Below are 22,989 nucleotides of genomic sequence, written 5' to 3'. Positions count from 1 at the left end.
CATCCTCAGGAGTAGGGTGAATGCATACATGAGATTATGTGGTCCAACCCAGCACACTGCATGTCACAACAGCCAGCCACTATAGCCTTGCTGGGAAAGCAAGGACTAAACAGGGCACTGAAATGCATCTTCTTGCAGAAGAGAAAACCTCTAAATGAAATGTTTGACTTTGAGTGAGAGATTTGTCATTGTTAACTTCAGTCATCTAAAACTGAGAGGTGTAGTGGAGGGTAGTCATCATTAGAAATTCTGTAGTGAGTTGATGGACAGGGAAGAAGAATCTGCTTTTTTGCAGATTTTTGCACCTGTCTATATCTGTCTTGTGCAATCTCCATTGACTGTAGATGAAACTCCTAAGTGTTCAGTGAATAAAGTTATTTTTATAAACCCTTAATGAAGATGAAAAATAGACCTAATAAAGAAGTCTGTAGGAATCAAATCCCACGAGATGGGTGAGCTTTCCAGTTCCTTTGACGTGGAGATCTCAACATATGTTTCCCTGAAAGTGGTTCATGAAACACTCAGAGCAGTTTGAATATTATTGTTGAATTATTTGCTGTGGTGTCACCTGTCATTAACCTCACTGCTTCAATTATGAGACTTTTAGAGAGCCAGCATAGACTGAAATGAAATGATTATTTAACATCAGTGAACTTGTGTTTTATAGGATGGGAACTGGACAAATAAATCTAGGTGTCCTATGTACTAGCTGAGGCAGTAAGGTTCACTACTGCCCATTACAGGCTGTTCCAAGATGAAAAACTGAGTCTTCCCCCTAAAAAAAAAAAAAAAAAGTCATAGCAGCTTAGTTTCTGTCAGAAAAACAGTGTTTTCGTTAAAGATCTGCCTAGAGGGGCATCCACAAGCTAAGCGTCAGGATAAGAACATGTACACCCATTCCTTCACAGCAGAGCAAACAAATCCGGGAAAATTAATATGTGCTTAAGGTAGTTTAAACTTTCAGTGGTCATTTGTCAAGTGGCAGCTGGTATGGCAGTGCTCTACAAAACAGACAAGAGATGTCTTCAAAAAATATCATGTACTCCTTGGTTTAAAGAACGCTGAGATGTACTAATCTGGAGATTTTTCTTCATCCAGAAGCTACATGTCAGCTCTTAAAAGCTGAGGAAAAGAAGCTTTTCCAAAGTGGCATATCCTTCAAGATAACAAGTCCTATTGACCTTTAATGCAGTTTGGCGTGGTGTATGGTCTTGGGTCACTTCCATGCTTCAAAAAAAGTCCACCCTGGCAGAGTAATAATAAGGGAAGGGAAAGACCCGCCACCTTGAAGGGCAGATCTTATCTGTTTGCACAGTGCTTGCTCTGCGTCCCAGATCCATGTGCACTAAAAAAGGAATTCTTCCATGCTGCCTTTGTGCTTTGAACATCAGATGATGATGAATTGGATTACTAGTTTATTTGGTGGGTGGCACGTTTCGAAAGAGTAGAACGTGTGTGGTGCCCTGCCTGGCTGCCACTGGTTTAGGACCAAAAAATGCTAGGAGTATGCTACTGTGATACAACTTTTTTTATTGGATTGTTTTGCAAATTTAAGGAAATATTGTCAAGTCAAAACTGACTCGGGTTAATCTGGGGAAAGGCCAATGTACAGAGTACGATTCTTTATTTGTAATACATCTCTGGCATTTGTCCATCTGTAAGAAATAATTTTTAGTTGTCTTTTTTTCAGACTGTATCCTAAAATAATCAGATGTGTTACTGTCTGGTTTATTTTTTATAAAGGATGGTATGAGGCGATACCATGGAGCTATTGCCCGAAGGAGAATTCGACTAGCAAGGTATAGCTGTTTAATGTATCCTCTAAAAAAGTGATCATTTGTTAAGTCATCAAAGTCTCCTCAAATATGACTGTTACGTTGCTTAACTTTCCAAATAATTTTGCCTGAGTTGCGTTGAAATTATTAGAGGCTACTTGTCTCAAAAATACTTTGCTCTATAGGCTATTTTGTATCCTTGTCTTTCTTGGGAAGAAAAAGGAGTTATTGCAAACCTGTCTTGCAACCGAAAATTGAAGAAATACCTGTAAAGTATTTAGAAGACACTTAGGCCTATAGAACTGATTGTTTCTAGCATGTGTAGAAGAAAGTGTAAAAAAACAGTTCATGCTCTTACTTTTCTTTCAAATTTTGTTTTAGAAAATGCATGCTGTCTGCTAAAGAAGACAGACCTTCTGATCCCTGGGAGAGAAGCAACCAGGTAACCTGTAGATTGTGTCCTATTCCCTCCTTGAGTAAAATAGTACATTTGTACACTTTTTGGGTGTGTAAAACAGTTGTACAGGCTGTATCAGTTTCCAAAGTGGACCTTCTGTACTTAAGTGTTATGAGAGTCATGGAAGAATGGATAAATGTATAATAAAATGAATCGGTTTTTTCTTCTGAAAAAAGAGTAGATGCTTCACTATTGCTTTAAGAGTAAGTTTCATACAAAATGTAAAAAATGTCTTTAAGATAGACTCTTTTAACAAGTGGTCCCTTAAGCAGCAGAGCTGTAAGGTCTCCTGCAGATTTATATCCCAGTGTCCCCAGCTTTTAAAAAGCTGAATTCTCCTGTAGAGGAATTAGTTTGGGTTTTTTTTTTCCTTTATCCAGCCGCTGACCTTCTCAAAAATTGCTGTGAGGAAACTGTTTAGTAAATACTAAAAGCGGGGGGCGGGGTGGGGGGAGAGACACGGCAATACTAACAGACAATGAACAGTGAAATAGTGTCAACTTTGTTTCTATGGGAAAGAGAGCTGAAAACATATGTTCATTCCTAGATATCTGCATCAAGTGGTACGTGTTTCTGGCTTGGACGTGCTAGGACATAGAATGTTCCTGTGTCATGAAATGAATAGTGATGAACCTGAATTTAGGTGGATTTATAGCACCCTAAATGTTGTTTCATTGTCGAATTTTTGTGGTTAAATTTTCATTGCATTTGAGATATCAGTGGCTCCCAGAAATTTTACTGGGTCGTTTTCCATTACATGAGAAAATAAATAATTGGGAATTATAATGCAGGAAGTGATTTGCTGCTAACAGTGTCATCTCTGCTGTTTGAAGCAGCATTTCTTTTCTGCAAAACAATAAATATAAATATGCATAGAATGATAAAAATGGCTTACTCTAAGATTTATTTAATATTAAATTAAAACCTGTCTAAAACTCTAAAGCTGTATTCTCTTTATACAGTGATTAAATGAGAACTCCATCCACTGTAGTCAAGCATAAGTAATGGACATATTTGCATTTTCTCTGCTCTGAGCCTACTGTGTAAGGCAATTGCCAAGATAGGCTACAGCTTGATAGCAATGCAGAGGTTAATTTTCTAGTAGATTTTAATTACTTAGGAGGAAGATGGACAAAACCATTAATCTAGTGGTCTGAGAGGTTACCTGTATTATCTCTCTGGTGGTCACAGTTTTTCTGCACCGGTTTATAATTGGAGAAGGCCAAAGTAGTATTTTGTTGTTGTTTGATTAGGGTTGTTTTGCCAACAGCCATGTGAGCACATAATTTGGTTACTGAAAGTATTTAATTCAGAAACTACTGGACTGTGTTTTCTGGAAGGAAAACACTTAAGGGAAAATGCACATTTGTTTGCGATTGAGGGGTAATGATAGAAAAAGAACATCTAATTTCTGGAATGTTTAGTGAAATGTACCTTTACCCTTCATTTTCAGAAATGTATCTTACATTTCAGGCATATGTGAGTTACAGCAATGTAGCTGCACTGACACAGCTAGCAGCAAAATCAGGATGGGAAATAACCAGTACACTGGATCATGTAAGTGTGTAATTGTGGAATAGGTACATAGCCACTTTAGTTATGTTTCCCCATAAGAGATGGGCAGAGAAAAGCAACATTTTACATTTGTAAATAAATATATTGCCTTGGCAGTGTTTGGTTTACTGTGGCTAGGGTTGAAAACCAAAACTCCCAGAGTTTCCCTGAAATGTTGCAAAGCAACCTCTGATTGTCCAGACTGCTGTGCAATCTGGAGGTGGCATGGAGGAGTTCTAAGATGGTCTGAATGACCGGTGAATATAGGACTTGGGATCCCAGAAGGGCAGGCTTGCCAGCAACTGATCAGTTGGGCTTGTTGAGCAACACACAGGAGAGTGTAAAAACACAAACAAATCCATATGTCATTTCTGTGAGACGTTTTCTTTGCCACAACCAACATGCTTCTGTGGGTTTGCCAAACTGTTTGATTCCAGCGAAACACCAAACTTGGACATCTTTGTTTAGGTAGTGCTGTTGACGATTTGTGGGGCTTCTCATGTCACTGTGGCAAGCAAAATGTATCCGGCAGTCTAATATACTGCCTTTACCAGCTTTGCAGCATGGGAGATATTTCTAAGTAGAAGGCATTATCTTGTAATAGTTCCAAGAGCACACTGCCAGTCGGCACGTGGCAGCAATTTATATATCATACTTTTCAGTCTCTGTCTTCTCAGAAGACAACTTGACTCTTTTCTATGCACGTTTTTCTTTTTGGATATCTTTCTTTCTGCCCTTTTTCTATGAAAAAATTATAAAAGCCTGAAAGCAAAGCACCTCTGTTTATCCATCAGTGTTATAAGCTCAAAATCAGCAAGGAATCTTGTGTAAGCCAGTGTTAAGGTAGGAAGATGCTGTTAAGAAAACCAGTAGCAAAGTAATTTAACTGGGAAAACTCAGTTTTAACCTAGTCGCAGTGCATGTTTTCCAAACTATAGAGAGATATCTGTTAAGGTTTGGTTTCTGAAATATGGTTCGTGATTGGCAGATTACTTCAAGATCATGTAGATTCAGAGATGTTTTGGGACAAAAGACGATTGTTACAATCTTTTAGTCTGACCTCCTGCATGTCACAGGCTATGAAACTTCATTTACTGATTCTTGTACCTAGTCAATAAGCTGCTTGAGTAAGGGCATATATAAATCATAAAGAATTCCAGTGACAACAAATCTGCCAGTTCCATCTGTAGGTTGTTCCAGTGCTTAATAATTTTCTGTAGACACTGTTGTGCCAATTAAATGACAGACAGCAATTGTGCTGGAAAAAGCAAGCTTGAACAATCAGACTGAAACGTTGAGCGTTATTTTCAAGCCTCTGCTAAGACTGTATTATTATCCATGTGAAACTTCCTTTCTACATCCAGTGGGACTGCCACAATCTCAGTTTCTTTTTTAACCCCAGATGCTTGAAACCTGTAATAGAACCAGCACCAAATGTTGTGAAGAAATTACTTCATAAAAAAAACCAAAACCCATGCACGTTCTGGATGACATTTTAAACAGCATGATGTTACTTCTCTCTCTCAGCAAGCCACCAGGTACCTTCCAGTATTACTGGAGTCTGGAACTTTCTCCCCTTTTTGGGGAGTCTTGATAGTAAGATCTGCCTCTAAGCCACTTAGGCCTTATCTGGTGGAAAATCTTGAGTAGCTTTCTCTAGCTGTTCTTTCATCTAATTGAAGTAGGTATCTGAAATCCAGAAAAATCTGGCTTGGGCAGGATGTAGGATACAAATCACACTGATGCTATCAATGGATGGAGAGTAGCCATCCATTCGCATTTTTCTGGACATTTCTGCATAATATGGCATTGTCAGTCATTAGATATTCCTTAAAGAAGTGGCAGGGATCCAGGGTAGCACACTACTTTTTTTTTTTTTTTTCTGGAAGGATGTATACAGTGAACAGTGACAGCAAACCATACTTATGATTGTAGGCCACCTCAATTGTTGTATACGATCTATTCCGCAAGTCAGTCTTCTTTCTTATTTAGCATCTACTTGCAGGCACAAGGTAGACTGCTAACAAAGTGTGGATGTCAGCAGTAGGCAGAGGGTACACTTGTCCCCATATGTGACTGTATGCTTACCTCTAAATTAACCCACTAGGTGGATTAGATTTGCTTTTTGCCAAAAAAAATGAGAGTGGAACCAGTTTTGGACTTTACCTATACAACTCCTCCAGTCAAATTTAGATGTGTGGTATAGATGCAGCCCCAAGGAAGGCTTTCTGCCATCTCCAGTTAATGAAACTTCTCATCTTGGCAAATGTTAGTTTGGTTCACTTGTCACTGTTTCGAGCTCACTTTTGTCACTTTTGCAAACATAAGCACAAGGGAGTATCCCTTAAGAAACTATCTAGCTCAGAACATTACATCGTCTTTCCTTAAGCACTGCAGGCCACCACATGCATATCATACCATTCTTATATTCTCTGCAGTCATGTACCAGGTCTCGATCCTTGTGCTTAGGGTACGCAGCAGCATGGGCACAGAAGAACTATTTAGCCTTCTCCGATTGACACGCATAGCAGCATCTCCACTCAAACAGATCTCGTCAGTGTCCATGAAATGGTTTCTTGGGGAGAGGCTGAAAGAACAAATAGTAGGGATCAGGTAGTAGTGCTGATCAGTGCTCTGCCTGAAGGCAGTCATACTGTGGGAAAGGAGACTGTCAAAGACATTAGACTGAATTGTATTTTGGGATGAAATATTCTAGTAGGTAGTTTTTCCAAAGCAGCATGTGCTTCTCTATATGCAGAGGATTTCTTCCCTTTTCCCGGGAATTAGAATGACCTCAAGTTGACTGACAGTTTTTGAAGGTAGAAAGTGGCACTGTGAGCCCGTTGACATAGAGCTACAAGACTTGCAGGCCTGCAGTAATAACCTAGCTTTGCCAGTGTTCACTTAGCAGAGAGATGTTTTAACAGCTGCACCTCCTACTTCATTTTGTGATTTCCAAGTCTAGAAGGCTCCTAAGACAACATGATTTCTCTTTTATGCCTTGAAGGAATATTGATCCATGTACCCTGTAGCTGATTTCTAAAGCTCTTAGGCCTTTTGTTTTACCCCAGACTTTACTTCAGCAAGATGCTTTCTGGATTATATTGGTTTTTTTTTTCCTATTCCAAAACATGAAAGTACAGAAACATACAAAATCTGTCTTGTTGCACAAATGCTCCATAAACCGAAAGACTGTTAATTTTTGATACAACAAAAAAAAGCAACAGTGATGATGAAGCTTATGAATGTTGTATCACTTAGAAATGAAGATCTGCTACAACTTTCTAGGATTTGAGAAGCAATTTAACATATCAGATTAAAATTTGGGAATAAAGTCCACTAATACTAAGCACTCTCTTCTACCCATTTTCTTCCATTATACAGGGTTTACAGAAGATGCCATGCCCTTTTGCAAGGATTATGTCTACATTGTTATGTGCAGGTTATTCCTTTTGAATTCTCTGTGACAGGGTTCAGGCCTATGACTAGAAATAAATCCAAAATAATCAAGACAAGATACTGCAACGGTGGGAAAAGAGAGGCAATACTATGTTTTGAAATAATTTTTCAGTATATTGTTAACTCCAGGTGCTCTGCTTCACAGTAAAGAATAGGGAAGAAAAAAAGATATTCTGGAAAGAGAAATGTTGAGTCATTTTATGGGAAGGGGACATAGGCCTATGTGTGACTGATTTGCATGGACAAAGGGAGCTGAAGTAGTTGAACTCTACTAATTACTAATTAAAGACAAGCTGCTGGACTGTATAGGTTGGAGAGGTGGATCAAGGAGGTAATCCATGTATCATCCCAAATCATCCCTCTTAAAGCTCAGAAAGTGCTTTTGTAAAAATCTGGTCTCTAGGTAAGCTCCCCAAAGCTGCAATGCATAGGACTGCTGGATATGTTCCAAAATCCTGGTGGCAGGGAGGGCAGCTGCTTGGTTTGTCTTATTTTGCTGAAGTCTGTGTTGCTTCACACGTACTGCAGCAATGCTTGTTTCATCTAGTGTGGCCTTACTCCAGCTTGCTCCTGCTCACCAATGCCACATCCAATGGATCCTACTCTTAACTTTTGAATTCCTGGAAAGCTTTAAGTAAACATCACTACTACTTCAGATAAATCTACCTTAATAAAGTTTCTTCCATTCATTCCTAAAAATCATAGTTACCTTCCCTTGCTTTCCCATATTTACGCCATATTTCTGTAACTCAGCGTGGCTCAAGGGCCATGTTAAAAAACAGTGGAATTCTGGACCAGTACCTGCTCACATTTAAAAAGTCTAACCTCCTGTCACTAATGCCAAATTTACAAAAAGAATTGCATGAGGTCCTCAGGTTGCCTTGTTAGCTTTTGGAGTGAGTGAACTGAAGCCTCTATGAGGAGACTTTCTATAGCAAGGTTGAGAAAAGGTTTTTACTTTCATTCCTAAGTGTATCTGTTTATGCTGTTGTTTATGAAAGTGGTGATATCTACGTGGTCCAATAACTCAATTTTTTCCAAGGCACCTGCAGCATGAAAGGTATTTAGAGGGTCTATGTACATAGTGTGAGAAAGAGGTCATACTGGCCTCTAGCTTATTCATTTCCACTTGCAAGCTAATTCAGCTATCCCTAACCAAATGTAATTAAAACTGTGTGATGTCACTGTGCTATCAGTTATTTGATTTTACATTGTGCTGTATTTTAATGTAAAGCTAATCTTGAATACTCCTCTGCCTTTCCTCTGTCAGATATCGTTTCATATGTACTCCTGAGAGAATCTGCTTAAGTCCTAAACGTGTAACATTTATAAGTGTTAAAATATTTATAGCAATCATTCTTTGGTTTTAATACGTTATTCACTTTTTTTCAGATAAAAATATGGACTCATGAGGAGGGTGATGTGTTGTCACTCAAAGTTGAAATGCAAGTGAAGATACCATCACATCTAGCTTTCTCCCTTTTGTCTGACTTCACATTCCGCCAACAATGGGACAAACATTTCATGTAAGAACTTACCTTTCTTTAAGACTGTTCAAATCCACTGACAACTAACCTTTTCTGATACAAATATTTTTGAGATGTTGACGCTTTTCCACCTAATTAAGAAGAAATTGCTATATGAAGTTGACATTAAAGATTCATTAGTCAAAGTATGGATTAGGTTTTTTACCTTAAAAATAAAATTTTATTTCTCCTAAGTCTGATTTTAAAATATGGTTGCCCTGGACTGCCAAAAGAGAGAGCTGGGACAGAGGTTACCATTTTTTAAAATGAACAAAATTCCATGCCTAGACAAATGTATGTTGAGAGGGTTAATTTGAGTAGGTTGCATATAACTTGAGGTCAATCTATTGTGCATGCTCTCTGTAGGAAGTAAGGCAAAGCTGTGGGCTCCTTCATGTTTGTGTTGTTTGGGACACTGATGCTCAGCTTCATCATACGGTCAAAGTGAGAAACGAAGAAATGGAGATCTTCAAAATGCGTATTTTAAGAAAAATATAAAGTGTATCTGAATTGAAATGGGTTTCAGAATTGCTGTAAAAGGTGTAAAAGGTGTTGGAGGGTTTTTTTATTTACCTTATATGGTGTAGAATAATGTCTAGAGACAATTGAATATCAATTTGATTTGGTGAATATTCTCTTAAAGGAGAAGCTTTTTCAGTTAGTCATTCTATCCTGAAAGATTTTTATCAGAGGGTGAAAGAGGAAGCTTAGGGATATTTGAAAATTCACAAGATCTGCTGAATTCGTGGCTTGTAACAAAGGAAATCTGAAGAAATATTGTGTTGATTTTCCATATCTACAGCCAAAATCTCAGATTTCTTATGACTACCGTGAAGCCTGATTGACTAGTCAAAATGGAATACCAGCTTAGCAGTGGTTATTGCTGAGGCAGTAGAAGCTGAAATTAAATAAATCAATTACTGCCAGTGTAAAGGAAAATTCTGTCCTTTTTTCTGTCACGAAAACTCAGAGATATTGATCCGTACTTTCAAGACAGTGAAAAAGTGCGTCCTACCCCGGTGGCCCTGTCTGAACAGAGTAGAACACAACTTCGAATAAAATTTTACAAATGTAATTTTACAAGCTGTCTTTCCTGTGGTGTGTCAGATGGACAATGTTTGGTCATTCAGCATTGCATGGAACGCAAGCTAATGTCATTCCAAACAGGAATTAACAGTACGCAAAAGATAACGCTTTTAAGACATTGCTCCAGCACCTTGCAGCACTTCTTTACAATTTAGTGGGACAGAGAGGTGGTGTCAGATGAGGTGCAACAGAAAACCTCAATTTTTCACTCTGTGTTCCTCTCTCATCCTTGCTGCCTGAACATGAAAATCGTAGGCTTAATGTTAGGATGGAATATATGTTTGTGCTGTGTTTTTCGTAAGAGATGCTATTGCATACATCAGGATCTGCATGTGTGTGTTAAATGTATTTGCAGAACCTGTGAAGTCCTACAGGCTCTGAATGAAGATGAGAAAATATACTATGTTATATCTCCACCCATGACTGGCCATAAACCCAGAGACTTTGTGATTCTTGTGTCTCTAAGGCAACCCTGTCAGCCAAGGTGAGTGTGCAATTTCAAATTCAACTGTGAGCACTTTGAGGCCACAGTTTTGATTACTGTTGACCTTTATCTGGGCCTGTTGTTGGGTGACAAAGGTAATATTTTATTTTTTAAGAAATTAGACTAGTCTAAAAGACAATATGTTGATTCCTGAGTTTGCACAACCAGATTTGTTTTGCATCATGAAGATGTGATGAAGTAAATTCAGAACATCACAGATCTGTAGTGTAGTCCAGGATTGCTTCTTCAAAAGTGACTTTTTGGGAGTGGTCTATCATGAGGGAAAATAGGCCAGAATTCCAAACACGCAATTTGGAAAAAAACACGTCCTAGAGGGCCTGTCAATGTGCTGAAGCACATAACTGGGAGTTTGTTCGTTTGGGTTTTTTTAAGTGACTGTAATCCCATTTAATGTAATTCTCGAGATCTTCTTATTCAAGGAAGTGCTTGGCCTTTCTTGAAACCTCAGTGTGACACATTTATTGTATCTGTAAATTTTGCTGCTGAATTTGGTTTAAGAAGTCCCTTCATCAGTTTAACAACATACATTGATTTTTTTTCATTAGATTTCTTTTTGTTCTTGCATAATGAAACATGGATAAATGGGACCATTTGGTATATCTTATTGTTCTTTATTCTCAATTTCTTTTCTTATATTCAGTAATTCTTCATGCTAACAGAACATTACTTCTAGAAGGCTTGTACTGTGCTTGCTTTTTTTCCCCCCACAACTGGGAACTGAATCATGTCTACCTTTGCTGGGACCACACGGTAAAGCCTCTTAGTGAGGGTTGCTTCTAGACCCTGATTCTGTAAATGTGGGTTGTGGAGAGCAGGATAAATAAAAAAAAGGAGGTGCTGGATGTGGGCGATTGTTCTGTGGCTTTCCACAAGAAGTCTCCTTGATTGGAGTCTGTGATAAAGCCTTAATGAGGCTCAAGAGAGCTGAATCTTTTAACATATCTCTTTAAACATACAGGAGCTTGTTTGACTTCATATGACAATGACATCCTTGGTATAGCTGTGCATACTTTGTAGTCATTTATGTGTATCTTTCTTAACATCTTGTTGAAGAAGTGTTTGATTCTTCCCCTTGCCCTGCAGTGAACCCTACATAGTAGCTGTAAAGTCAGTTACCCTCACATCTATGCCACCTTCTCCAGAACGCTGCAGAAGTGAAATCCTTTGTGCCGGATTCCAGATCTACGGTGACAGCAACCGCTCCTGTACAGTGAGTAGCTCTGCAGACCTCAGCTGTGTCTCCTTTTCTGTAGTATTACATGTGCATATAATCTCATTTGAGCTGACAGTCTAGAAGAGTAACAGCAATACAACAAAAAAAGGAGTCAGTTTCCCCAGAGTTCAGTGTGGTTATTAAGACATTCTTCATTCCACAAAGTGGAATTTGTCTTGCCCAACTTTGGCCAATCTGAATGGTAGGAAAGAAATGTAAACTAAGCACTGGAGATGGCTGGGCACCTCAAGAGAGTCATTCATGTGATCGTAAAATACATTTCTAGAAGGTGTGCATTAAACTGGTCCCTGGTGGTGTCCATCTCTTTTCCCTGACTACAGAAGAAGTCCAAGGAATTAGTTCAGATTAACTTTCATATGTCAGAAATGATGCAATCTGAACCCCATCTATGGACCAATGACAATGTTCCTCTTTTGTTCTTTTCCATCGGAAGGCTATAAATTTTTCATTTAGGAAAATATATTTCTGAAAACATTCAGCAACACTCAGTGGCTGGGATTCTTTTTTCAGGCAACGGCTTGGTTCATAAAGCACATATATTTAACAGGTTACACATAATGTTTCTTGCTTCTGCTTCTACACTACTGTGTACATTTACCTACATGATTGAGGACCTGGCAGTAGTGAGGATACTGTGATCACCAAGTACTGTAAAAAACTACTGTAAAAAATAACTCTTTTTCCTAGTTATTGCCTTTAGTTTCAGAAGCACTATGTGTTTCTATTTGCATCCATAAAAACTTTGATACTCATCTAGGCTCTGCAAAAAATGGCTAACTGTTGCAATCCATAGGCTTTTTTGTTTCATTTGGTTTTGTTTAAACAGGTGTGTTACTTCAACCAAGTGACATCAGGTGTTATGCCGTACTTAGCTGCAAATCTTACTGGCTCATCAAAATCCATTGAAGACACCGCTTTGGAATGTATAAAGTTCTTGGAGCTGAAAGGCAGCAAGTACTGAAGTTAAAAACAGATTTCTGAAGAGACCTCTAAAGATTATGAAGCAGTACTGGTTTAAATTCCTGCATATTTGTTGATCATTTCTCTACAGGTTAGTTACTTTGGATCATGTAGCCAATATTGGGCTTGAGCCTTAGAATATCTAGTACAAGCATTTTCTATCAAATTAAGATTAGGCCTTAGGCTCTAAATTCAATTTTTAATTTTAAAAAGATTAAAGGACAGATTCTGCTCTTGATTGCATTAATGAATTTTATGTAAATGGAGGCAGAACTTGGCCCAGTAGAACTGTAACTCAGGAGGCTATTTCACTACTTCAATGTTATATTGAATGTAATGGCATCCAGCCAGTTTTGAATCAGTAAATACCACCCTGTCTAATTTGCAGAGAACTGATGCTACTAAGCTGCTTATCCAGTGCTCTGACCTGGTTGTCCAGGTTCTTGCACACCCATTATAGATTACCCTGTATGTAAGTTAGCATTTGCTAATGTTTGTACTTTATCTGTTAATACTTGTAGTTTATCTGTGCCTTCCAATAAATTATTGTTTCTGAGGTGACAAATCCATGGTAAATTTTATTACAGTATCTCTGGAATAGCTTCAGACATCATTCCAGAAAGATTGCTTTGTAGTGATGGTGGGGGCTGTTGGCCTCTCACAGAAGTGCCATGACCTCCAGCTGGCAAGCTGCATGCAAGACTGTTCTGCAAGTGTCGAATAAACGCAGAACAGTGAGACTCTTGGATCCACTCCCTTACAGATGAAAAGGCAGAATGGTTTCAGAGGTTTCATTGTGGTGTGTCTACTTTGTTTTCTGCTCTTATTTTTGCTCAAAAGAGCTTTGTTCAAAAAAAGGAGTATGATCATCAGCACTTCGATTGTAACATGAATGCAGGGGTGTTAAGAGAATCAAAGCACATGACCTGTAGCAGCACCCTTTTATCTTACTGTAGTCTCATAATTGGTAGAGCGAGAGCTCTAGAGGTCTGGTCCAGTTCCCACTTCAGTAAATACATCTTCAGTTTAACCTATAACCAAATCAAAGCTTTCATCAGTGATTTATAGGTTACAGCATGCCTGCACATTTTGCATGTGGGACGCCTACCAAGTGCAGCGGAAGAGACGCCAGCTGGAGTCCTGGGAGCCCTCTGGGTATACTAGCACCGTGAGTCACCCGCCCGCTCAGCAAGACTGGTTAAGCTTGGGTACAGCCTTGCATCAAAGCATTAGTGAAATCAGCCGCTGTCTTCTACGTCTAGCGAAGGCTGGCCTCTGTATGCCGTACAACACAGGGATACCTTTGCACTAGTAATAAAAAGGTAAAGCAGGTTCTGGTCCTTGGCTCTGGACAAGGGACTGCAGATCCAATTCCTGATCCTGATTTTGGATGGTCCTTTTTGTCACGTGGGTAGCGTGGGATACCTCAGCCCCAGGGCAGCCACCTCCAGAGCAGGAAAGCCCCTGAGGCCCTGCTTGCCTCCTCCTGGCCTGGCTGCTAACAGAAGGGTCCAGGGCCCTGCTGCGGACCAGCAGCTCAGCTCTCCGCATCCTGCCCACACTTGCTGTGTGCAGATGATGGCAGACAAGCTCTTGAGTGGGCAGGTGAGTCTCTGTGGACCCAGTTTTTAGAGAACAGAGACACCTAATGTTCAGCTCTGAATACATGCATGACACATCAGGGAGAACGAGCCCAAACGCTGCCTGCACCAAGCATTTATCAGCTATTGGGGTGGCTTACTATGCAGCACAGTTTATAACTTGCCTTTAGAGGCACTTACACACGGAACTCAGCTGTCGGGCTACCACAGGGGCTGTTTGGAGAACGTTATGTGGCATTTTTGAAATACTAGCATTCTGCTGAGCTCATGCCTACATGAGAGGTTCTGCCTTCTGCCCCCAGCACTGAGACCTTGGCCATCGTAGTGCAAAGCCAGGCCACGTGCCGGGTGCAGCCACCACACATCTCTTTGACATAGACCAGGGATTGTATTTTATCAGCCTCTGTGCAGCTTCTAAGACAAGGAGATTGACGTTTCTGGAGAGTGTAGTACAAGCATTTCAGTGCCTCATTTTCCTCAGCCGTCACTGAAGCAGAGCGGGAGGCCTACATGCTTCCAGCCCCACGGAAGCATCGCATGTGACTACCTAAAAACAGCTGTTGCCTTTATACTGAAATTCTCAGAGAAGGCGTACCCTGTGATTTTCTAAGTCTAAAGAAGTGCATCATTTCTTCTGAGCGGACAGCAGAGCAGCAGTCAGGCACAGAACCCTGAGAAGTGTTTTTATGGTGCAAGATGGATCAAAGCAACAGGTATGAAACTCAGGGCTAGCTTACCCAGTCACGGTTGTTAGGCTCACAGACCTCCAGAGGAGCACTACACGGAAGACTGCGTCACCGCGCTGAGAAGGCTGGGCTAGAAGGCAGGCAAGCTGGAGACCAGCACGCCCTGCTTGTGCTCCATCGTTTTGAGAACAAAGGTTAATTCAACGCTTCTTGTGGGATTTTTGACACAACTGCCCTTGTCACCCTGTTTTTAGCAGTCCCTTTGCCAAGCAGAAGTGACAGTGATCACCTGTGGGAACAGTCAATTTTCTTTTCCTCCAACTTAAACGTTGTACACTGTGTACGTTACCAGCCTGTCAAAGGGACGCTTCTGCCTCAGCTGGCAGTAGCAGAACTGGGTGACAACATCTTGCTCAGAACCACAGACCCGCAGCAGCCCCTTCCTCGGGAAGAGAGGCTGCGCTCCAAAACCGCAACTTGCACACCACGCTGCCTACACCAGCCCCTTGTCTGGGAAGTATCGGTACCGCTAGGGAAGTCAAGGTGCATGGCTTCAAGTTCCGAGGGGTAAAAGAACATGTTACAATATTAAGGAGTTTTTAAAGACAGGAAATGATCTAAAAAGATGCTTTTTAAACAATACACTTACTCATATAATAGAAAACACTTTTTAAGCTGGGATAAATGTCTGTTGCAAAATGTCCACGTTAAAGTGATACTGCTTTGAGCTTTAATCCAATAGTTAATTAAAACTCTGTAATTAATCCTTGATTTCATCCACATCTGCTCCTCTTCCCCATTTACACGTGTGCTCTGATTATTATAAACTGAATATACATGCCGTATCTGAGTCAACTAATATGCCTTTGTATCCAGAGCAGAACCAGGAAACCTAACATAAGAGCTGTAACTACTGTATTCTTTAGCAGCATTTTATTAAAAATAATTAACATGTACAGATATAAAATATATCAGCACAATTAAACTCCTGTGTTTGTTTTCTGCTGTAAGAAAAATTCATAGTTTCAGCAGCTGGTCCTAAGCACCTCAAAACCCAGTCCTGAGCTCAAGTTTGCTGTCTGGTGTTCCTTCTGCGTTCTCACCAAGGCGACACAGGGACCGTTAGGACACCTTTATTCAAAGGGTAAATTAATTCTTTAGAAGCAATAGCTTTACTACTGCATAGGTTCCCCTCATGGACTGTTGCTTATTACTGTATAATGCAAGCTGATGTTTGTAGAAGGCACATTTAAGTTTTTTCGACACTGAAGTACCGTATTTGTCCGACGGCAACCACGGCTGCAGTAGGGGCCCAAGAAGCCCGGTGCCGCAGGTGCGCAGAGACCCCGCGCAGCACCTGCCCATGCTGCCCAGAACTGCATCAGGACACCGGTTCAGAACAGAGCGCCGCACGCGAGATGAGCTCGAGGCACGTTTCTGCAGCAACATCAGGCTTCCTTGGTCACCTCACGCGAGACATTCAGACACAAGCGGGAGCCTACCACCACTGGCTGTGTAGGCTGAATTACTACAGTATTTGGAGAGCTGTGGCAGGAACTCCATTTTGAGTTAGTTTCGTAAATTTTTTTTAATACGTATCAGTTTTTCTAAGGATGCAGTTTTTCAGGCTCCATTTAAAAAGAAATAAATCTGCCATTAAGCAGGTATGTGTAAGACAAAGCAAAGTTTACTCCCAACCCCCCCAAGGGATAGAAACACTGAAGATTTTTGAGCACATTCCTTGAAAAAAGTGAAGAAACTAAGCAAGCTGCTCACTTGCTCTCCAGGTCTTTTCAGGTCTATTTCACCACAGATATCAGAGGAAGGGCATGGTTCTGTTTCTATTGGTGAACTAATACTCAAACAATCCAACATGCATAGACAATTGAGTTAATGCATGTACATATTTAACTGAGTAGTGGTAATTGCACCCCCAAGCTCTACAGGCTGCAGGGCCTACCTGATCACTTTACACTACAGGACTGCTCAAGCTTGGACATACAGAGCAAGAAATCATTCTTTCTAAAAGGAGAAGGCAAAACCAAACCAGAACCCAACCAAGAGTCTTTAGAAAATACCCACAATGCCTTTCAGAGATGTAGAAATACTCTTAATAAGACCAGCAGGATTGTGTTCGTCTCTGATAAGTAAAAGCAGCCCTCTTAAGGTAACAATACTGACCACTGAAATCCAGTGGTCACAGACCCCTGCGATAAAATGCACATACCCTCTGTGGTTACTGCAACAAGACCCCTGTTATGAGAAGAAGACGGTATCCCTCTTCAGAGAGCTGACAGTGAAAGGGAATGTGAACCAGAGGGAATGCTGTGTTTCAGCAGAGATATATAAAAATAAAATACCCACTCACTGTATTTCTGTTGTTCCTAGCTTTTCAGTAAGCTAGGGGAATCTGGGAGGCAAACTGGAAAAATGACGGGAAACAAAAAGAAAATTTAGCAGCAGCAGTCTGCTTGATTTTCTGGAACCAGCAATCCACTCTGTGTAGTCACTATTCTGGAGTGAAGCAGTGCAAGCTAACTGTTGTTTATAGCCAAGAGGCCTTCAAAAAGTAACAACTTTGGGTAATTTCACTTTTGGTTTTTGCAGCTTTGATGCTTCTGTAATTTCTTCATAATCTGCGCTCATTCCAATGGCCCATCGCCCGACCGTAACCTGATCTGTAGAGTGAGAGACAAGAGATCACAGAAAGGCTAAGCATTCAGATTATACCGAACTTCCACATTTGAGGAAGATTTGGCCTGCAAAGGGCTGTCGTTGAGTCACCAAAGATCTACCAGTTTAGTTCTAGCTCTGAAGCCAACTCCCTTTAAGCAACCTTTTTTTTTAAATTGTGTTTCGTAAACTCCCTTTCTTCCCCCACGCAGATTGTCAAGGTTCAGAAATCATTACTACATGTTTTTTTCCTATTTGACTGTCCAAAGAAACATTCAAAGAGTATGCAGACAATACCTTAGCTCTCATGTAAGTCCAAATAACTCTTACAGTGAAGATTTCAGAGTATGTCAAGCACCTCTGGATATAAAGGAAAGACCTTCTCTATTGTACAGATGAAAAAACTGAGCCTGAGGAGGCACAACCGAGTAAGATTTACATCTCTCAGCTCACATCCCTGCATATAATCAACATCATCCCTTTGCTGTTTAAATGCAATTTAATGTAATTTAATTTGCAATTTAATTTAAATGCAATTTAATTTAACCAATTCACACCCCTTTCCTAGAGAAAACACTTAACCAACTGATATTTCTTTTCTGAATGACAATCTAATTTTGAGAGCAACAAATCAAATCATACCAAGAATATCACACAGATAAATCAATGTTTACTTGGATTAACTTCTGTATATTAAAGCAGGCCAAATAACTCCACCTGAAGAAATTAAAAGCTGTAGTGCCTAAACCTCTTTGCCAGCCATCAGCTAATCTCCCTGTAGCCTAGAAGTACTTTGCATGATGCAAACTGATTTCAAAAAATATTACAATTCTTAGCAATGGTGTCACAGTTCCAACTAATTCAACTACTTTTAACCAGCAATACTAGTTTTGAAACATCAGCATAAAGACTAAGATGTCCCTTGCGAAATTAAACAGCAGTTGTCAGTCTTCATTATGGACATAAAACTTCTCAAAAAAAGGTAGAAAAAAATTCCAATTCTGCATCACATACAATGTAAAGCCCTACCGCCAGAGAGCAGAAAGGCTTGCACCGGACTGCACTAACAACTGAAGATGGCCATTTCCTGGTAACAGCTGGCCCAGCCTTGAGCAATGCCATTCCTTATGAACATTTATTTTCTCCTACTGCATCTGTACAGGTTTTTGACTTACAAAAAGCGTTAACCACACAAAGGTTGTTTGCCATAAATGTGGCGTGCATAAATCCAACAAGGGCTACATTACAGGCTTTCAACTGAGCAGTCATCTGAGTGGGCACTGCCCAACGGTCTGCTATGGCTGATGAGTTTGCGGAAAATTTGAAGAGTCTTTTTTGTATCAGAAACTTTGGTCAGACCAGTGAAGACTCAATCTCACTTGTTCTAAACTAGTAAAGCAGCATACATATAGAAGGTTACATATGGTCTCAGATGCACCAGTATCATATGTATAGGATCAGATACAGAAAACAGCTGAAGTACAGGCCTCTATTGCCTCCATAAATATTTCTTACATAAATTCCACAGAAGTTTATGGCATGTCATTAACCCAAAAGTTCTACAAGCCATACAAATGACATAGAAAAATGAACACGTTTCACCGCTTCAGTAACAGCCTCATTCTTCAAACCCCTTTGATGCTTTTGCCTTCCTTAGCAGAGTTTTTTTGTAGATAACATAATTCTTCCACCCACATGGAAGACTGAAGAACATGTAACCAGCTTATTAGCTGGTGTATCTAGCTGGACAGATCTCCTCCTTCTCTCCTGTCTTGAATGACTTGAACACTTGCCCGCACACACAGCTTTTACAAGCTGCCAGTACCACCACCCTGCAACTGACATTATACTCCGTTCCACCACTTCACACACAAATCATCAAAAGAAGAAACCAGTTTTGTTCTACAGCTGCTGAAGTTGTGAACGGCAGCATAAATACTGGCTAACAAAACCACATCAGCTCATATTATCTTCAGAAACCCACAAGCTAGATATTTTTTTTTTAAATGGGAAGTTCAAGATTTGCATTGCAACTTAATGCCTCCTCCACATACTCCTTAATATAAGCACTCACTCCCAAAGGAAGGTCACCTTTGTTATTTGCAGGTTCTCTTCTCAAACCCTTTTTTCCTGACCAAAGCCAGGCAAAGCAGTAAATCAACATTACTCAGCTGTGCACTCAAAACTCTGCTCTGTACAGTCCCCTGCATCTCACCTGAGTTCTGTTTTTCCGGACAGTCTTTTCTGAAGTGCTCCACAGAGCCACAAAGTCTGCAGCCACCACCTGTTAAGACAGAAAGTTGTTACTCATCTGGGAAAAAAAAAACACCAAGCACAAAACAACCTCCCTACACTGTTTTGCTCTTGTCTGTATATTGAAAAATCTAGTTCTAGTTTTCTGTAGTGACAATCTGTAAATAAGATACGGAAATGTCCCTGTGGAGAGGGCTGCACTCCCAGGCACAATAATATTACATTGTGGAGCAGATACGCAGCCAGCTTTAGAAGCCCGCAAACACAGCTTCCTCTGTGTCTGTGACTCTGATGGATAGAACTGTCTGTACTCATGTTGCTCTGTAAAGCATCATATAATACAAATTCCATTCACCACATACTGAGTATTTCTGATGTGTCTGAAGCTCTTTTTGAGAAACCAGCTGAAGTTTGAATTGGGAGACAGAATGTTATTTGTTAGTGCCTACAGAGAAACCAGGCAGTGCAGAATCTGAGTGAAATCTTCAAACTTAGATCACATTTCTCATTAAAGTCACTTAAACTGAAGATGCCCTCTTTCTAGTGAGAGCCCTTGTTTTGCGTGAACACCTCCCAGAGTCTTACGCTACAGTATGAGAGTGTGGTTTTACCACATACTTTGGCATATGTACATTTAAATACATACTGACTACATACACACAGACTATTATGATTTTGTTTCTTTCTGTACCTCTTGAAACTGCAAGCACAAGCAAGTTCTCATACTTTGCATCTCATCTCGTTAACACTAAGCTTACAATTAAAACAGAAATCCCTAGGTAATCAATATTAACACTGAATTTCCCAGTATTCCCCAGAATTAATCTGCTTTTAGCAAGAGTAAAAGATATTTGGAAATTCCTTTTAGTCGGATCCCCATTCACTTACAATGTTACTTTGTTCTGTGTCAGGCAAGTATGAAAAACATGGTTTGGTTTTAGTAAATTACTACACTCACCTTCAGCATACAATCCTTTGGGATTATCTGGACATGACCTTGATAGATGTCCCATCTCGCCACAGATGAAACATTTTGCATATGGAAATGCCCCTGCAAAATCCCATACAGTTTATGATCCACATTAAAAAGCTTTGTAAAGTCACAGACAATAGTGAGCACACTATAAGGACAAGATCTTACTACGCTATGTTACTATAAACATTATACTGTCTCTTACACTGTTAGGTTCATTGTTACAATATTGTGTTCCTTTAAACATATTAACCTATCTCCTCAGATCACTTAAATTACTAAAACACAAAGCTTCTATTTTAGTAGTCAGAAAACTCAGACCAAAGCACCTCGAAAAATACAAGTTTCTGAGACATACCAACAGCCGGATCTATTTTTGCTTTGCATTTGCTGATGTCATGTTCTGTGGATCCACACCGGTAACAGATTCCTGTACCCATATCTTGACTTTCAAGCACTGCAGGACAATCAGCAACACCATGGCCAGGTTCTCTACAGTGGAAACATACCTTTGAAAATAAAAATTAAGTTAGATGCATTTTCATAGACAGTTCACATAGCAAAACACTCCACTTATAGGTGGCTTTACTAAAGAATTCACTTACTCCTATTATCTGATTATCACCTATAACCAGTAAACTTCTACTAGACCACTGCTTCTCTTGGCTGAAATCTTGAGGGTACTATCAGATACGTATCTCTAGTGTTGATATTTGAGGTTACTCTAACATAAAAAGACAAGATTCTGTGAACGGCACTCAAAGACCTCAAAATCCCAGTCTAAAAAGGCCTTCCAGCTTTTTAGAAGGCTAGCATATCAAAGGATTTTCTCCTCAGGCAAAAAAAACAGCTAGACAAAAGAGACATTGTACCCCGTCACAAAATAACTGTCACTGGTCTATGCCATTAAACCATATTATTATGGGTATTTCTCTCCTTTTACCAACAACACGGGGTATTCACTCATTGACAACTGAGTGCCCTGGATGAATGATGATAGCCGATTTTGACTACAGCAAAGTTCTCAAAGCTCTTTAAGTATTACAGCAGTAAGTGCTTAGGTAAATACAAGCAATGTAGCACCAGTCCTATAATTTACTCATGAAGAACCTGGATATCTCAGATCAATTAGTAGTAAACTCTCTTTACTACATTCCCAGATGACATTCAGCGTAAATTTATGCTGAATGCGTAAGTCTTTGCTGAGATAACTGCTTTTAGACAGTCTGCTGGAGATCTCACTCCAATTCTCAAGCAGAAGACACTGCAGAAAGGGGCCCCAAAACAGCAGGAATACTGTACTGCTGAATTACACACTGAATTAGTTTCACTGAGGAGACAAGAGGGGCTGGGAATTCATCGAAGGGCAGCAAGAACAGTGTTCAGCCTGAAGAGCGAGGCTAAAGGCCAAGACTGAAGCCGAAATTCACTGTTTGTTTCGAAGCTGAGATACTTAAGTTCACTTCATCAACTTGAAATGTCACTTAGCACACGCCATGCTTCCAGCAGGCATGGCGCCCGGCCTCCTCACTGAACCAGCTCCTGCCAGGACCCGCAGGCAACAAGGAACCCGCGTCTTCCACACGTAGCTTTTCCTAAGTTTGTAAGAAGCTGCCACGAAGAGGCCAACACCCACGACTGAAGGCAAAACTCACCATGGCGTTTTTCTTCATTTCTTGCCTCTTCAGCCTCCTGCCCTCCCGCCGCCTCTCCTTCTTCAGGGCCACCGCCGCCTCCTGCCCCAGCCCAGCGCTGCCCGCTTCGCCCACCGCTCCGCCCGGGCAGCTCTGCCTCAGGTACGCCGCGAACCCGTTAACGTCTTCGTTCAGATAGTCCTTCTTCTTCTTCTTGTTCCTCTTCTCTTGCTCCTTCTTCAGGGAGAGAGGCCCTGAGCCGCCCTCCCGCCCCCGGGGGCCGCCCGCCATCTCCTCCCAGGGGGTGGCATCCAGCGCCTTTTCCCCGGGAGCGCCGTTCCGGCGAGCCCACCTGGTCATGGCAGCGCCGGCAGCGGCCCGGGCAGCCCCTGAACGGAGGCGCCTCAGGGAACAGGGGGGGAGAGAGGGGCGGCCGGCGGCGGACGGGCGGAGGGGCCCGGCCTGAGGCGGCCGCCGAGGCGCCGCTCACCCGAGTCCGCCGCGGCAGTAGAGACTGCCTCGCAGAGCGGCCCTCCCCGCCAGGCGACTCTCCCTGACGCGCGCCGGAAGTGGAGCGCAGTGTCCCCGCCCCGCTCCGTAGCCGCCGGCGGGA

The 22,989-nt window shown here is 40.9% G+C and overlaps 2 protein-coding genes across 7 annotated transcripts in view; one reads left to right on the top strand and one right to left on the bottom strand.

The window, feature by feature from the left end:
• ACOT12 (acyl-CoA thioesterase 12) overlaps positions 1–13,113 on the top strand; it is a 30,494-nt gene extending 17,381 nt beyond the window's left edge. For 2 of the 3 annotated variants that reach the window (XM_087761470.1, XM_087761472.1), the window contains 7 exons: positions 1,744–1,799; positions 2,157–2,217; positions 3,706–3,789; positions 8,638–8,771; positions 10,213–10,341; positions 11,446–11,572; positions 12,423–13,113. In XM_087761470.1, the coding sequence (XP_087617596.1) occupies positions 1,744–1,799; positions 2,157–2,217; positions 3,706–3,789; positions 8,638–8,771; positions 10,213–10,341; positions 11,446–11,572; positions 12,423–12,557 (726 nt within the window). In that variant the 3' untranslated portion in view covers positions 12,558–13,113. The remainder of the gene's footprint in view (positions 1–1,743; positions 1,800–2,156; positions 2,218–3,705; positions 3,790–8,637; positions 8,772–10,212; positions 10,342–11,445; positions 11,573–12,422) is intronic. The other variant, XM_087761471.1, reaches the window with a different exon arrangement.
• ZCCHC9 (zinc finger CCHC-type containing 9) lies at positions 17–22,931 on the bottom strand. Of its 4 annotated transcripts, none has more exons than XR_015705597.1 (6): positions 22,398–22,931; positions 21,101–21,251; positions 20,728–20,820; positions 19,732–19,800; positions 6,205–6,373; positions 17–775 (listed from the first exon to the last, which is right to left on the bottom strand). XR_015705597.1 is itself a non-coding variant. In XM_087761487.1 (5 exons), the coding sequence occupies exons 1-5, from the start codon at positions 22,734–22,736 to the stop codon at positions 13,583–13,585; spliced, it is 657 nt and encodes a 218-aa protein (XP_087617613.1). In that variant the 5' UTR covers positions 22,737–22,931; the 3' UTR covers positions 13,261–13,582. The 4 variants fall into 4 exon arrangements, 2 of the variants coding, with proteins under 2 accessions (XP_087617613.1, XP_009475036.1); XR_015705598.1 differs by lacking the exon at positions 17–775 and adding an exon at positions 3,808–5,199; XM_087761487.1 differs by lacking the exons at positions 17–775; positions 6,205–6,373 and adding an exon at positions 13,261–13,587.
• Between the last annotated feature and the right edge of the window lie 58 nt (positions 22,932–22,989).

Source organism: Nipponia nippon, unplaced genomic scaffold (assembly GCF_047370975.1).
Source record: "Nipponia nippon isolate SJK-2023a ecotype South Korea unplaced genomic scaffold, ASM4737097v1 scaffold_24, whole genome shotgun sequence".
Classification (NCBI taxonomy): Eukaryota; Metazoa; Chordata; class Aves; order Pelecaniformes; family Threskiornithidae; genus Nipponia; species Nipponia nippon.
The sequence above is the reverse complement of the archived record's forward strand: the minus strand, read 5'-3'. Positions and strand labels throughout refer to the sequence as shown.